The 17,734-nt window shown below is 41.9% G+C and overlaps 1 protein-coding gene across 1 annotated transcript; it reads right to left on the reverse strand.

Moving 5' to 3' along the window:
* Positions 1-8,701: 8,701 nt before the first annotated feature.
* Positions 8,702-10,095, reverse strand: LOC310643007 (keratinocyte differentiation factor 1-like; the record flags this gene model as incomplete). Its single annotated transcript, XM_083367029.1, has 1 exon — positions 8,702-10,095. The coding sequence occupies one exon, from the start codon at positions 10,093-10,095 to the stop codon at positions 8,860-8,862; it is 1,236 nt and encodes a 411-aa protein (XP_083223155.1). The 3' UTR covers positions 8,702-8,859.
* Positions 10,096-17,734: the final 7,639 nt, after the last annotated feature.

The raw sequence follows: 17,734 nt of genomic DNA on the forward strand, positions 1-17,734 counted from the left end.
CACATTTCGATAGTTTAGCATATAGGTGGGCGGCCCGCAACTTTTTCAGAACTGCTCTGACTAGGTTAACATGTTCCTCTTTGGTCTCAGTGAAGATAAGGATGTCATCTAGGCAAACTAGGACCCCCTTATATAGGTGCTCTCTTAGCACTTCATTAATTAATTGCATAAAAACTGCTGGGGCCCATTGCAGTCCAAATGGCAGGACTTTGAACTGGTAGCAACCCATTGGGCAATTGAACGCAGTCTTCCATTCATCTCCTTCCTTAATCCTAATGCAGTAGTATGTTTCTCTCAGGTCTAGTTTGGTAAAAATCCTTCCTCTCGATAGGTGGGATAGCATATCCTTCATTAGGGGTAGGGGATATAGATTACATTCACTAATTGCGTTAAGGGACCTATAGTCCACAGATAAGTGAAGAGAGCTGTACTTCTTCTCCCTGAACAGGACTGGGGTGGCCACTTTGGGTTTGGCAGCTCAACAAAATCCCCTTTGTAAGCTTTTATTTATGAATCTTTCCATCTCCGCCATTTCTTTTGGGCTCATGGCATACATCCTGGGCTTCGGGAGTTTTGCCCTGGGTTTGAATTCTATAGCACAATCTGTGGGCCCTGGTGAGGGGGAAGCTCATCTGCCCATTCCTCACTGAAAACGTCAGCAAGGTCCCTGTATTCCTCCAGTATTTCTGGTATCCCCTTCTCTTCCCCCACTGATGCTGACTCCTCTCTTCGGGTTGGGGGGGTGCTTTGGGGTTTTAAGCTCCTATGCTCCCCCTCTGGGAAGTTGAGTTCTGCTGTCCTCCAATTTATCCTGGGATTCCATTTCTTCAGCCATTCCAGTCCTAAAATCATTGGGCATTCCATGCCTGGGGCCACTACAAACGTTATGTCTTCCTCTTGAGTCCCCAGGGACAGGTGAATTGGTAAAGTGGCTAGGGTAGCTGTGACCCCTCCTGCTATGGATCCAACTAAATGGCCAAATGAGATTGGTTGCTTTAGCCTCCTCACCAGAAGGCCCAAGTTCCCCACTAGCGTCAGGCTAATGAGGAAGCAGGTGCAGCCAGAGTTTATTAAGGCTTTCACTAACTGGCCAAAGGAGATTGGTTGTTTTAGTCACCTCACTGGGATGCCCAAGTTCCCCACCAGCGTCGGGCTGAAGAGGCAGCGGGTGCAGCCAGAGTCTATTAGGGCTTTTACTTTGATGGCTTCATGCATAGAGTAAGCTAATATAGTCACTGTCTTAAGCATGGGTGGAATGGATCCACTTACCAATGTTTCTCCCTCTGAGCTGTCTTCTGAGGTGTCCACCGCCCCTGCGGTGTAGGCCATAATCCAATGCCAGTCCTTGGCAGGGGTTATGGACTCTACAGCCTCTGTCCCCCTCATGGAGGGTTCTTTTGCATTGCCTTGGGACTTCCCTGGTCTCCTGGAGGGTGATGCCTCTGATTTATGCCGAGGGGCTTTTGAGCAGCATTCTGCAGTGCGGTGGCCCTCTCTCCCACATTTGAAACAGCCTGTTGGTTTCTTAGCCATGGATGGTGGTTTTTCTGCCTTGCGTGTTTCCTCCAGCAGTGGGCGGCTCCATGGTTTTCACTGGCGATGCCTCTTTAGTAGATCTATGTCTGCCTCCTCTGCCAGGACATATCAGTTGTCAAGATGGTGTGGGTCTCCTCGAGGCAGGCAGGCATCATGCAGGTCGTAGTTTAGCCTGTCTTTGAAATGGCTAAGGAGGATGTCTTCTGGCCAGTTCAGCTTGCTGGCAATGGCTCAGAATTCTTGGGTATATTCAGCCACTGGCCGTCTGCCCTGCCTCACCATTTTGATTCTCTCCCAGGCCTTACGATCAGCCAAAGGGTCCTCAAACCACCTCCTCAAGGATGACATGAATCGGTTGAAGTTGTTGAGTTCTGGGGTGTTGGAGTCATGCAGGTTCACCACCCAGTCTGCAGCCGGTCTGTCCAGGGTGGATTACATGATGCAGATGTGGGCTTTGTCACTGGAGATGTCCCGTCCATATTGTTCCATATAGCTGAGGACTTGGGTTAGGAAAAACCCCAAGCGTGGTGGTTCCCCCCGAATTTTGCTTCCAGGAGTAGTAGTCTTTGAATGGATTGTTGTTGGCACAGCAGGCGGTATTGCCCCCCATCCTGATCCCCATCTGTGGTTCTGGGGGTGGGTGCTACTGAGGCGGCAGCTCCTGGTCCAGCGGACGGCCTCAGTGTTGCAGGTTCTGGATCCCCCCCACTGTCACTCCAATTGCGGCCCCAGGCGCTGCTGCAGCTGCGGTACTCAGGTTTCTCTTCTCTTAGTGAGCTAAGGGTTTTCTTCATCAGGTCAATAGCTTTCTCTAGGATCTGTTCCTCTTCACTGAGGTGCAGGGAGCTCTCCATCTCTTGCCTCCATTCAGGTTGGTGGCCACCCCACCTCAGGGTCACTTTCCACGATGCCTTTTGCCACTTGCTTTTCCTTCCAATGCCCATGGACCACCGAAGTTTGTGGTCATGCATTTCCACCACCTCATCCCCGGAGGAATATGACGCCTCAGTTTCCAACCATTGGTGGAGTTTTGTTCGGGGGAAAAGTTCCCTTTCCATGGGGCTTTCCTCCTCCCTTGCTTTGTCTTTAGATATTGTATTTTTTGCAAAGTCCCCCGGTAAGGTTTTTACTTCCAGATTGACTCTTAATGCAGTTCCTGTCTAATGTCAGGACCCACCCCAATCCACATCTTAGGAAAAAAGAACTCTTGGAGACAGGATTGTCCAAGCAGGAACTTTTACTAAAACATGATTGACAGTGGATAATCTAGACAGGATCTGGCAACTGTGTCGGAGACTGATACTTTTAAAGTGTCCCCGAGTAAAAACCCCTCCCCTCAATCCATTTCGTCAGTCCTGGATCAGTTAAGTTTCATGTGTCAAAACCTTTCATGGGAAAAGAGAACTTCATGCATTTACAACAATTGCTTCCTCCCCTTCAAATTCCAATCAGAGATACAAACCAGAATCCCCCCCCTCTTTCTTTGTTCTTCTCAGTTCAAAGGTTCTTTCCCTGGTCTTTGATGATGGCACCCAGGCAGACTGAGTAAACAACCTGAATAAACAATCCATCTAATGGATAGGGATGGCCAATTAACATCTTCTCTTCCCCTCCTTGGGAATGGCGGAATCCAGTAAGGGGTGAGGTTTAGGTCTGCATAGGTAGGGGTTTAGAAATAGAATATAAATGGATTCTGACAGTATCTCTTGGTTTGTTTGTAAATCAGTAATATTAGCGTATTTACTCATAGCATGTGTATCAGTTAATAATCTTGTAAACTTTCATTAATATGGTTGGTTTTTCATTTTTCAGCATCATTTTTAGATGGACCTTTAAATTCCATTTTCAGCAGATGAACAGATTGTCAGTTTAATAAATTAAAGGTGCCTTATTGTAGCTTTTTGGCTACTGTTCCATTGTAAGCTTATATTAATATTTTATCATCTTTAATATTATTATATGATGCAGGCTTTTTCTAAGTGGACTCGACAGGCCTTTTGGTTGGCCTGACAACCAGAGAGAAAAAATAATGTTCTGCGTTTAATCTCAGCTCAAGGCACTAAATTATTTTGGAGGTCGAAACTGTCATTATTATGCTGAATTATTTAATGTAATAACTATTGGCATGGTGTCAATAGATATATTTTTTTATAAAAACTGTTTATTTTATTTTAAGTTTTTCTTTGCTCAGGGTAGTACACTACTTCTGTATTTCTTGAACAGGTAAATTATAATTTACAGTACTAGTTTAAACAAGTACAGATTTAGTGACCAAGTGATTATTGAAGCTTTAAGCTGATAAACTGCTAGAAGTACTTGCTCCAGAAAAGAAGCATTTTGCTAGTTTGACTGAAGAATATTTAACTTCATAAATTTATGATGAAAATATGTTCATATCTTAAAACAAAAATGCATTGCCAAGAGGGAGTTTCTACTATCCATCATAAACCTTTATGTGGAGATAATAAAAGGAGTTTAATGAACTCACACTGTGTACTTTATTGCCCTAAAATGCAATATGCTTTTGTGAAACAGATAGATTGAAAGTAAAACTGAACTACAAAGTGATGTTAAAGACTGTTTTGCTGAATAAAATCACACAGAAATCCTTTTCTTTTTCTGCTGAAGATGTATATCTTCATAATACTGTGTATTTATATGAATGATCCACTGATGTATCTTTTTTTGATCTATTACTTGAATCATTCAGTCAGTCCACTTCTTTCTTCCTCCTCCTATTATTATTATTATTATTATTATTATTATTATTATTATTATTATTATTACAGGGTCTTTGGGCATCTTGATATATTTGGGTCCTATTTTGATGCACTTTGGGCTTTAACGCTGATGTTCATAAATATTTGTATAAAACTCTAAAAATAGGAGATAAGATGATAAATAACATTTATTTGAATAATTATCTTAAAATTGATTACTTTATAATGATAATTTCTGATTTACAATTTTCTTTGGACTTGAAGTTGAATTAATCCATCAAAAACTTTTAGTCTAAGTCTGTTGGTCTCCTTAAAGGATATATTAGAAAGAATGGGCTATATACTTTTTCTGATGACTGTAAGATATTTGATGGGGCATTATACTGTATGATACATCTTAATATGTAAGCACTGAAAACAAAGTTAATTCAAGAAAAACATTTTAGAATATTACTATGTTACTAAATTTCATTAATTTCCATATTTCCACATTAAAATTTAGAATTTGTAAATTTATGTAATATTTTGGATATATAATCTTTGATGAAATGATAAAATGAAAAGGAGCAGATGAGACACAAGTACAGATAAGAAAGTGATGGGTTGAAAAGAGAATGAGAGGAATGTGTAAGTTTTATATACATAAAATATAGTTGCAAAGAATGTGATGAAAGAAATCAAAGAATGGTTCAGATTATTTATATACCGCCAGTTTCACGAAAAATGATTCCTGGTAGTTTACGGAGTGAAAATCTAAGAACAACATAAAATATAAAAACCAATAAAATAGTATAATAACCATAAAAAGTATAATTGTAATAATTAATTCTGCAAAACCTTCCAGAACACCTATGCATTTAACTGTTTCTGGAAGGCCAAAAGTCTTTACTTTCAGGATTAAAGAGGAAGTGGAGATGGAGAGCAATTTTGAAGATTATAAGGGATTTTGGAAGTGGATGGAAAGGTATAAATAAAGAGCTACTAGCAAAGCAAATGGAATAAAATAAAATTAAAAGAAAAGAAAAGAAAAGAAATCCATGTCTGCTGCAAGAATATTGAAAAATTGTGAGGTTGCAGGTGTAGATTGTATAACTCAAATGTGGTTTGCTTATGCTTTGGCTGTGCAACTTGTTTAACATGGAACTAAAAATGCTTTATTTAGTAACCTATCTGACAATTGGTTGGATGCAGTTATTGTTTCCCAATATGAAAAGGAAGGTAAATGTAAAAATGATATTCTGAGATGCCTAGGATAGTGTTTCAAAACAGAACAGATGACAATAAGCAAAACTGAGATCACAATGTGGCTTTATGCCATGCAGGGTGTTTGCAGACTACACATATGGTCATCAGAAGTTATTGAGAAATATATCCGCTTGAAGAAGAAAGTTTATGGTATATTTGTTGATTTAGAGGAGTGGTTCATTGGTTCATTTTTAAGAATCACCAGGCAGATGATGCCTCTAGCAACACAAAGGAAATAACCTTCTCTTTATCTTCAAGATTGATTGCCCTTTTCATTTGAACTGGCTTTGTTTATATTTTGGCTACAAATTCCAAACTTCCTGAGCAACATAGCCACAGGGGTTATAGTCCCAGCATAATTCTATAGCATCAAGTTGAATAATAATGCATATTAAAATATTCTTTTGATTCAAGCCTAAAGAATGTAATCAGACGATGAAAAATTATGTGTCTGTCACTTGTTTACATTATTAAATTATTTCAATTAAGTTAACAATTTCCATTGAAGCTATAACTGCTTATATTCTAATTTTTGTACCTATAGATTCCTTCCAAATGGATCATTGGGTCTATTTCATACTTGTTAAAAGCAAAATTCACTCATATGTGAATGGAAAGGGGAGGGAAAATGATTAAAGAAAACATTTTCATAGATAATAAAGCAAATGTATAAAAACTGAAGCTATACTAATAGTAAATAATATCTACAGTACATTCTATACAGGCTGAAAAGTGCCAATTATGTTTTGAAATGAGATGACTGTGGCATTATTGTTCTATTTATTATGGGCAAACCTTTGGGTTCAAAAACCCCATTCCCTTTAATCTAAACTACAATTATAACTCCCCAGTAATTAGAACAGGCCTCCAAATGAGCTACAGATTCATAGGTTCATTAACAAACTTGCTTCTACTTGGTTCCTTCAGTGCCTATAATTTAAAACTTTAACAGACTCCATCCATTTCTAACACTTTGTTGGAAAATAACAACAGCTATCTGTTGAGAAAGAACTAATCTATACTCCTAGGGGAAGTTATTAAAGCAATGTACAACAGAAGGTAACATTATCACTATGAACTATTTTATTAGGTTGTCCCAAATATTTATGACAGTATTAGGAAAGGAACAATTAATATTTATGCAGTGCTAGTAAAACATTGAGGCCATAAAATATTGGATTTTCATTAAAGCTGGCACATATTTATACCCATAGTAGGGCAGATATTCAGAATTTACTTGAGTGTTATTTATGGAGAAGGAGATATTAACATAGAAAATTTAGGTATGTGATATTATGCTGGTCTTCCAGATTTTTTTAAGCATACCAAAAATGTTTATTGATACTTGGTGCTCTAAATCTGAGCTTAAGAAGCTGAACCTACTGTGCATGTGTCCAATATTTTGTTTTCCCGAATAAAGTAATGTGGTAATCAATATAATAATTTTATCTGTATAAGAAATCATTGTATGCAGGGCTTTTTTTCTCATAGAACGCTCAGAACGGAGTTCCGGCACCTTTTTTGGATGGAACTTTGTAAGGTAGGCAAGGCGGGTTGTATGACATGTGTGAGTTCTGGCACCTTTTTCTTTTACAAAAAAAGCACTGATTGTATGTATCTTTACCACATTTAAGACCTGTCTTTGGAATTGGTAATCCGGGAATGATTTTTTTCATTTGTATATTTTTGTGCAGAGTTCTCTGTCTTCTAAATCTTATGTTTCTTGCTCAGTTTTCTTTCTTACTCTTTTTGGAATTGCCATTCATATATACATATAACAGCTTTCTTAAATTACTTCCTTGAAAGATCATCTTGGATATAGCCATCATGCAAACGGGAAATCACATTGCTTTAATCTATACAATGCACTTGAGAGCTCCAACATGTATTAAATTGCTAAATAACATGAGTTTTCCCCCATTAATAGCCTCAAAACATCTACACTATCACACATTACTTTTATAAAGTGCTTGGAGTTTTGATAATTTGCACTTGCAGATCAGTTAGACTGACTACTTTTACTTTAGTTGAAAGAAAAATGGAAAAATTCAGGGATAGTCTGCTTTTCATTTTCCGTTAAGATAGCAATAGCATTTAGGCTTATATACCACCCCAAAACACTTTATAGCACTTTCTGGGCAGTTTACAATGTAAAAGCATTATCTGCATATTGCCCCCAATAATCTGGGTCTTTTTAAGCCAATCTTGGAAGGATAGAAGGCTGAGTCAACCTTGAGATGGGTGAGTTATTGCAGGCTCTTGAGATATAGAGCTAGATTAAAGGAGCATGTACTATACTGTAAAAGGAAAATGCATATTATAAGAACCACATGGTTTTTATGCTTCTCAGAGGAGGGACCATTTCACAACATACCTTGGCATGTTTCTTTTCCTATCAGATCCATGGAAGATTGTCTTCATTTCACTGCCAGCCTGTGAGTGAGATAGGCTTCAAATATTACTTTTCTAGTGTAATTTGTAATCTAGTCAAATTCTATTGTATTTCACATAATCAAATTATGTTGTCAAGATGTGTAAAATTTGTAGACTTTGTCACCCACTGCTTTGAAGGATACTCAGTTGACTGGCAGAAGAACAACTAATTTTATGCTGGTATGTGGAATGAAACATGGATCCTAAACACCACCAAGCACAGTAGGAATCAAAATACCCTCAGATGCAATAACAGCCCCCCCCCACAACTTTGCATTCCCAGGTTAGGCAACCCCTTGGTTCAATTGAGGTGGGAGAAAAGAACAGAGAACGAAATTAAACTACAGGAAAAAGAGCAAGATTTTCTGAAAATTTCAACGGAGGAACTGTCATATTCCCTAAATCAACAATGTCTCATAATCTGAGTTCTGGTGGGTTATTTACAATGAAGAGTGCATATTTTAAGGACCAGGAGAATTACATGAGAACAAACAAATCTGAATTCTAAATGAGGAAACAAATGGCAAGTCACTGACAGACCGTCTGTTGGATGAATAAGCCTGACAGGCAGAAGATCTTTTTTATTCTGGAAAGGAAAATGCAGAGGTCAGTTCTTATTTGACAAGGGCAAGGGGAGAGCAGAATGGTCAAGGGAAAAGATATGTGCAAAAAGCTGTAACTGCTTCATCACTTCTGTTCACATCTAAAGCAGAGATCAACATTGTCAAAATGCACCAACAGTCACCTTAAAGCAAGTTACAGCAGGATCAACCTTGGAAAATGGCAAGAGAAATCAAGTATTCCTTGGAAGGCACAGTTGATGATGTCTTGCATCAGACTCCATTATCCATCACTTCTGAACTGTTCTCTGGTGAGGCTGACTTAAAGTCTCACTGCTTCTGGGAATTCGCAAGGTCCACGTTTCTCAGCAATACACTTTAAGCAGAGGGGCCCCAGAGGAATCTGTCTCTGTATCTTGAAAAGAAGAACCTCTACTTAACGGGGATCCTGTTGTGTTGTAGGCACCTTGCCTCATGTTTCTGGCTTGCACATCTGCTGTAGTTTCTATCGATATCTGAACAGGTAGATCTTCTTCACTAGTGAGGACAGATGCCAGCATAGTCTCATTGCCGCTATGAAGGGGGTTGCCTCGGCTTGTGATCTCCCCAGAACTTGGGAGATTTGGGGCAGGAACACGGGGTCGGACCCTGCTTTTGTGTGTGCTGATGCGTATGATGCCCCGGACCAGCCTGCATTCAGCATCCTGCTCATCCAAATTGTAGTCCTGAGTAATGCTGTTGATGAGGTCTGAGATCTTGTTGGTCTTCTCCAGGAAGACTGTGTCGGAGGTACACTTGGCCAACTCATTGATCTGGTGGACACTGAAAAGCTCGGTGAGTTTCCTGAAGATGAGGCCGTCAATCTCCCTACTGGACATGGAGTTGTTCAACTCTCCAAACTCAAAATCAGACTCATGGAAGGAATAATGTTCCTCAGAGCTTCGGTGGCTCGTAGGGGCAGGCTGCTTCTCAATGCTGGGTTGAGGGAACCTATCTGGCAAAGGTTCCTTGTAACATGAATCAGAGTCTGTGGCAGAGCTAGGGTTCCGGTTTGGATAAAGTGGGACCGGGAAGCCTTTCAATTTCACATCAGGGTAGCTAAAACTGCTTCCCATTGTACCCTTCCCAGTTTGGCTACCATTCTTTTCATTGGGGGAGCTGTTGGCCGGACTGTTAGTTGAACGCCCATTGTACTCCTGGTTCTTCCCATCCTCTGTCAGGGTACTGTTGTATGAGATGCTGGCTTGACAGTCCTTGAAGCAGCTCCCACTGGTTATGAGGCAGCATAAGATGGCTCTGGAGGGGTTCCAGACCTGGGAAAGACTGGGACAGTTTGGGGGTGGGGGGCTTTCTGCAGGTCTAGGGATGAAAGTATTTGTCTCTCCTTCCCCTCCGTAGGAATCTTTGGAATCAGCTTTGTGGGCTCTTCTGTCACGCCTGGGCCAGCGAATGTATTTAAGCTCTGGGGTAGAACTGTTAAAGACTTCCAGGCCAATATCACTTGTCTTAGGAGAACTGGCCTTCTGTGGGACTGCAACATCCTGAGGAGGCCGATGGAGATGGCTTATGTTTTGGCAATTCCCTTGTTTCTTTCCCAGCATAATTCACCAATCCTAAAAGACCTTTTGCTTTGCCTTCTTATGATACCACGGAGGATCTAAGGAGCTGCTTCCTCCAGTTATTACCCCCCATAGATAGGGCTCGCAACTTGGGAGTCCTCCTAGACTCACAGCTTTTTTTAGAAGACCATATAGTAGCTGTGACTAGGAGGGCCTTCGCCCAGGTCCGCCTGGTGCACCAGTTGTGGCCCTATTTAGACTGGGATGCCTTATGTACGGTCACTCACGCGCTCATGACCTCTCGTCTGGACTACTGCAACGCTCTCTACATGGGGCTGCCCTTGAAGACCACTCAGAGGCTCTAACTGGTACAGAATGCAGCCGCGAGAGTTGTGTCGGGAGTTTCCCGACACTCCCATGTTACACCTCTGCTCCGCGAGCTGCATTGGCTTCCAGTTGTCTTCCGGGTGAGATTCAAGGTGTTGGTAATGACCTACAAAGCCCTACATGGCATGGGTCCGGAATACCTTGGGGAGCACCTGCGGCCGGCGTCAACTTCCCTCCACCCAGTACGCTCCCACAGAGAGGGCCTCCTCAGGGTGCCACCGGTCAAAGAATGCCGACTGGTGGCCCCCAGGGGGAGGGCGTTCTCTGTGGGCGCGGCAGATTTATGGAACCATCTTCCGGTTGAGCTCCGGATGGCGCCTGACCTCCGCTCCTTCTGGCGCGATCTAAAAACTTACCTCTTCGAACAAGCTGGCCTGGCCTGATGGGATGGGGTTGGGTTTTATTAATGTGTTTTAACCTACTTTTTAAATGTGTTTTAACTTATTGTAAGAGTTGTGGGCATTTTGTTTAATCTTTTTTAATTTTTGTATTTTGTCTTTTAACATGTACTGCCCTGTTCACCGTCCTGAGTCCTTCGGGAGAAGGGCGGTATACAAATAAAATTAATAATAATAAAATAATAATGACAGAAGACCCTGTTCCACAGTGCCGGCGACCCACGGCGGTGCAAATGTCAAACTTTCACTGGCCCAGCCCTTCAGAGTTGGCCTGGCCTCCGGTCTCCTCCCCAGAGTCTTGGTGGAGCAGAGGGCTAATGCCTCCCTAAGTAACACCAGCTGCCTGCAATTAGTGCAGGTTCGCATCCCACCAGGCTCAAGGTTGACTCAGCCTTCCATCCTTCCAAGGTAGGTAAAATGAGGACCCAGATTGTTGGGGGCAATTAAGCTGACTTTGTAATAATGCCGCTTGTTGTGTGTGTGTGAAAGCCCTAACCAGCAGGCATATACATAGAATGAAGGCTACTGCTAAGCTTGTAAGCCGCCCTGAGTCTTCGAAGAAGGGCGGGATATAAATGTAATAAAAAAAAAGAGTCAAGAGGGATCCTCAGGGGCAAAAAAGACCTGTAGCGATGGAAGAGTCCCTCCAAATTGGGCCGGGGGTGGGAGCACTGCACAGGCGGAGGAAGGGAGCGAAGCATCCAAGGGGGAAGTGTCACCCCCGGCGTTACCTGGGCCCGGATCCTAAACAAGTAATCCATATCTCTGTTCTATGTAACCCTCAATCCCAGGACAAATCATTTTCATCTTGCAGACTTTCTTACCTATTTTGTGACCTCTATTTATTGCTTCCTACTACTTTCATTCTGTACTCTACTCCTTGGTCTCATTTTTCCTGATCATCCTGCTTTCCATTTTTCACAGCTATTCTACTTTCTTCCTCCTTCCTATTAATAGATTGTTTGTAAGCCACCCAGAGTCACTTAGAGTGAGTGGGCAGCTATATAAATCTAACAAACAAAAACAAACAAACAAACAAATAAGATGCTATCAACCCCATTTCCTTCTCTCTAGCTATGACATTTGTTCCCCAAGATACTTGCCTGACGTGATAACTTAATGTCTGCTTTCTCCAGTGAATAGATTAGGATAAATAGAACAGTGGCTTTAGAGCACTTCATCCAAGTTGAATTTCCTTGTCTAAAATAAAATTTTCTCTGAATTTAGATCATCAACAACTTAATCTTATCACTTAGATTAGATTGGATCATTTAGATAACAGACTAAAAGAACAGAGATGAATACTGAGGAAGGATATTTAACAACCAGAATGATTTCAACTCTTTTATTTTTAGGCAAATGCAGCATGAACATGAGGCTTCCACTATTTCTGCAGCACATGATGTTACCCTCAACTCACCTCCAGTCAGAAGCTAAAACAAGTTTTGCCTGTGTTTTCTGGTTTTCCAGCAAAAATCTGTATTATGCTGGCTTGAACTGTGCTGCCAATTTATGCAGTGCTCTGTCAACTCCCAGCTGAAAAGACCAACCAAGCAAAATATTAGAGCCATTGCAAACTTCTACTGATTACTTTTATTGAGCAGAATCAAACTGGTAAGGTCAAAGGGAAGCTAGCTCTAAGGAAACGGTGAGAAGCAGTTAATTAAAAGAATGAAATTTTCCCTACCTGTCTCTGACAGTACAGGTCACATTGTCCAATACATCTAATAATTATTATGAAAACAGCCTTTAGTTTCACCCACACAATTCTTCAGCAGCTTCAGGTCTCACACTGATGAAGAACATCTGTCAATTCAAAGCTCTCTTCCCTTCCTTCCCCCTCTGTTGGCATTTAGAAGCACACTGTGGTCCTAAAGGCAGTAGGGTTCATAGTTTGACAGGTTGTCCCCCTATGAAAGAAAGGGAACCTAGAAACAAAAGAATACACATCAATGCTTGCTAACTTTTCCCTTGTACAGGACCTGGCTGCCGGAGATACTTTGTGTGGAATTGTTTTTCCAAACAATCCATTTTTACTTGATGTGCCTTTACCCATCTAGATTCTGACACTGGGTAACCCTCCCACTGAATTTAGTATTGCAACTTCTCTTTGTGGATTCTGGAGTTGTGGATTTGCTTAACTTCATAATGTGTTTTCCCTTCCACTACTATGGGGCCAGGAGCCACCATCCCTACTTGTCTCCGTGTGGATTCCTTGTATGGCATTAATAAGCTGCAATGGAAAACTGGATGCACTTTACCCAACAACCTTGGTAATTTAACTCTACAGTTACCAGGTTGATTACTTTCACTATGGGGAAAGGACCTATGCATTTCAGCCCTAACTTCTTGCAAATTTGTTTCAGCTTAAGGTACTTAGTAGACAGATATACTTTCTTGTCTGCATGGAACACTTCCTGTGGAATCTGTTTCTTATCTGCTTGCTTTTTCTGACTTTTGGCTGTCTTAACTAGAGCCTTCTTCATGTCGCTCCAAACTTGTTGGAACGAATTCACCCAATCACTCAGGGTGCTCAAAGATGGGGGCTCTTGGGAGCATTCTGGCATTGGCACAAATTCCACTCATGCAGCCAACTTAAATGGAGTTAAACCAGTGCTATTGTGCACTGCATTGTTGTATGCCACCTCTGCAAAAGGCAGCAACTCTGCCCAGTTCGTTTGCTGGTAGTTGACATAGCAACACAGATACTGCTCCACTATGGTATTAGTCCATTCTGCAGATCCATTCATACTTGGATGGAAAGCAGAAGAGAGGTCCTGGGAGGATCCAATCATCTGCACAAACCTAGCTTAGTAGTGAACTGGACCCTCTGATCTGAGATGATGTGCTTAGGAGCTCCATGCAGCCTATGGATGTGCTGCAAGAACATCTTCACTAGCTTCTGGGCTGAGGGGAGACCAGCACAGGCAATGAAGTGAACTTGCTTGGAAAACAAGTCTATTACAGTCCAGATCACAGTGTTTTCCCCACTCTCAGGCAGCTCCACTACAAAGTCCATGGCTATCAATTGCCAGGGTCTGATTGGGTTAACCACCTGTTTTAACAGTCCTGGACTCTTTCCTGGTAGTCTTTTGCTGGCCGCACAGACAGCACAGCTCCTCACAGAGCTTTCAATGTACTTTTTCATCTTTGGCCACCAGAACTAATGACTTGCTAGATGTAGCATTTTCAGGAACCCAAAGTGGCCTGTTTGCTTAGCACCATGATTGTGTTTTAGAATCTGCAGTTGCAGGCAGTCTGGGACATACAATTTGTCCTCCTTCCACACCAACCCATCCTGCATAGTCAATTCCTTCTTTTAAAAAAAAATAATTGCAAATTTTATTATTTAAAACTTTGGACAAGGTGTTAACGGTCTGACAATCCTTCTTGTCTTATGTCATTTTTGTGTTTTATATACATATATACACTTTATGTACATATCATTTATATACAGTTATAGAATATTCAATCTTATCAACCACCTTATTCTAGTAATATGTAAAATCAGCATCCTGTGTGTTTCTGTTGTGTTTCCTTTCTGTTCCCACCATGAGTAAAACTTATTCCAAATTTTGTAGCAATCTGACTGATCTTTATTTTTAATTTCCAAAGTTAATTTGTCCATTTCTGTGCACGCTCAAATTTTATTTATCACTTCACTCTCATCCAGTATTTCACTGTTTTTCCATTTCTGGGTGAACATCATTCTCACTGCTGTGATGATGTGTATCATTATATATAACTCTTCTTTGGTATGCTTCTCTGTTGTTATGCCTAGTAGGAAAAATTCTGGTCTATAATCTACACTCCATCCTGATATTTCTTCTAACCATATCCGAATCCTTTGCCAATACTTTTGTGTCTTATTACAGGACCACCAAACATGAAAATAAATACCTAATTCTTTGGAACACTTCCAATAGCTAGGGCACAGGTCTGCAACTCACGGCTCCAGAGCCACATGCGGCTCTTTCAACCATCTCCTGCGGCTCCCAGTCCTCTGCCATGTGCAGTCCCAAAAAAAAAGTGGGACTAAAAAAGTTCAACCAATCAATTCAAATATGCAGGGTAGGTGCATATCTCGCCTTGGCTCCACTCTTTTTTTTTATTGAAAAGTTGTTTGGTTCTAATAGACGAGGACTCAGAGTGGTTTAACAATGAACGAGTTTATTGAATACACAAAGTCAACTGTCAACTGTCAAATGTTGCAACCCTTTTATAGAGAAAGCGTTAGAACTGTAACCAATCAATGGAGTCTCTTTTCCCGCTCCTAGGTTATGGCGTCCAATGATTGCACCTTAATTTCCCGCTCTAAACCTTACTATGCTGCAATCTGTTTGCAATCTATTAAGTGCCTTGTTAATAACTATTTACATACACAACACCCCTTACCCCCCAGTTGATGTTATTTCTTTACAAAATCCTTTAAGTATTTTGGTGGCCTATGTATTCTAGAAGGGTATATGTTACCTTGGCTGCTAGGGACCCCTCTTCCTGATTGACTGCTTGGCTGCTTGTCACTGCTGGACCTGGGCTCTGGGTTACTGGACTCAGATGTTTCCCTGTTGCTGTCTTGTGTATTAGTTTGTGTTTGGAAATCAGTGGTTACTGGCCTACTTCGCAGGGGTATTTCCCATTCAATTTGACTGAATTGTTGTTGTTGGGTACCAGGGGATGGGTCATTTTGCCTTTCCTCTACGCCACTCTCTGGCCTGTTGTTATCGCTGAACCTGGATGTACTGTTTCCCCCTAGTATGCTTTGGTCCCCCTCTACTGGTACACATCCACTAGATCTTTTCCTCAGCTGGTCTATGTGTCTTTTACAGATCCTATTCCCTTCCCCCTCAATAGTGTACGACAGGGGACCTAAGATTTCAGTCACCACCCCAGGAATCCATTTGTCCCCTTGGGCATAGTTTCTGGCCCAGATCAAATCCCCCACTTTAAATGTTCTGTTAGGAATGTCCAATTCAATGTTTGGTTGAAGTCTGTCAGGGTGTAATCTGTCCAATTTGGTGGTTAGTCTCCTGCCCCACCTCATTTCAGCTGGACTTTTCCCTGTAGCAGAACAAGGGGTCGTGTGTTGGGCCAACAAGAACTCGGCCAGTCTCTGATGCCAGTCACCTTGAATGATTCTTTTTAAAGCGTCCTTCGTGGTCCTCACATTTCGTTCAGCCAAGCCGTTGGTGGAGGGGTGGAAGGGTGCTGAAGTCTTGTGCTTAATCGAGTTGGCCTTGAGGAAATCCTGAAATTCAATAGATGTGAATTGTGGCCCATTATCAGACACAATTAAATCCGGCAACCCATGAGTGGCAAAGAGGCCCCTTAATGCCTGTATTGTTCTACCTGAAGTTACTGAACTGACTGGTACTACCTCTAGCCATCTAGAGTAGCTGTCAACCACTACTAGGAACGTTAACCCTTGGAAAGGTCCAGCAAAGTCAATATGAATCCTGGACCAAGGATTCCTAGCTAGTTCCCACTTATGCGTACGGATGTGTTGTTGTTCAGGCCTGGAACGTTGGCACAGATGGCAATTGGCAACACATTCCTCAATGTCGTTGTCCAGTCCTGGCCACCACAAGTGACTCCTAGCCAACGCCTTCATCCGTACTATTCCAGGATGTCCCTCATGTAATTCTAGTAGAATAGCTGATTTGTGGATTCCTGGAATAACTACACGAGTTCCCCAGAGTAAGCATCCCAAATGAACTGACAGTTCATCTTTCCTTCTGAAATAGGGACTGTATTTTTCATCCGGTTTGGCGTTAGGCCAACCACTCATGACCCAGACCATTACTCTCTTTAAGGTGAGGTCCTTATTAGTTGCCTCGGCTATGTCTTTAGCAGTTAGGGGCAAATCAGGAATGTCCTGTAGGGACATTATTTGTCCCACAGGTGCAGGGTCCTCCTCTGTTATGCTTAGGGGCAATCTGCTAAGAGCGTCAGCGTGTCCCATGTCCTTGCCTGGTCTGTATTGGAGGGAAAATGAGTATGCTGAGAGGAAAATGGACCACCTCAGCATTCTGGGCGACATGATTTGGGGAGTCTGTTTATCTGTGGTAAACAGTCCCAGCAGGGGTTTGTGGTCAGTCAGTATGGTAAAGTTCCTACCATAAAGGTAGTCGTGGAACTTTTTAACTCCTGCCACTATAGCTAATGCCTCCCTGTCTATTTGAGCATAATTGCGCTCTGCCTTGGTTAGTGTTCGGGAATAATATGCAATGGGTCTTTGTATTCCTTGGTTGTCTAAGTGGCTGATCACGGCCCCTATGCCATAGGGCGAAGCATCGCACGCCAGGTAAATTGGTTTGTTTTCTATAAAGTGGGTTACAGTTGATTTACTGGAAAGGATGTCCTTTAAAGTTTGGAAACTCACTTTGTGTTTGTTCTGCCATTGCCAAGGGGACTTCTTATCTAAGAGTCTGTGGAGGGGTTCTGCAATGGCAGCCTTGTGTGGCACAAACGTGTGGTAAAAGTTTACCAAGCCAAGGAAGGCCTGTAGTTCCGCCTTGTTCCTTGGTTCTGGGGCCCATTTAATTGCTTTAATTTTGTCAGGTGTAGGGTGGATTCCACTTTTGTCAATCCTGAACCCCAAAAAATCAGTGGATTTAACCCCTATGCTACATTTTTCCTTTTTAAGTTTCAATCCAGCCTTCCTAAATCTACCCAGTACCTGTTCCAGCCGCTCTACTAACATCTCCTCATCCTTTCCTGCTATTAGGACATCATCAAAGTAAGGGCATACTCCAGGTATGCCCTTTAAGGTCCTCTCCATCACTTCTTGGAAGATGCCTGGAGCTGCTGCAATTCCAAATTGCAGTCTGTGGACTCGGAACGCCCCCTTGTGGGTAACAATCGTCTGTGCCTCTGCAGCCTCTTTAGAAACAGTC

The sequence above is a fragment of the Vipera ursinii genome, assembly GCF_947247035.1.
Source record: "Vipera ursinii genome assembly, chromosome: 7".
Taxonomy (NCBI): Eukaryota; Metazoa; Chordata; class Lepidosauria; order Squamata; family Viperidae; genus Vipera; species Vipera ursinii.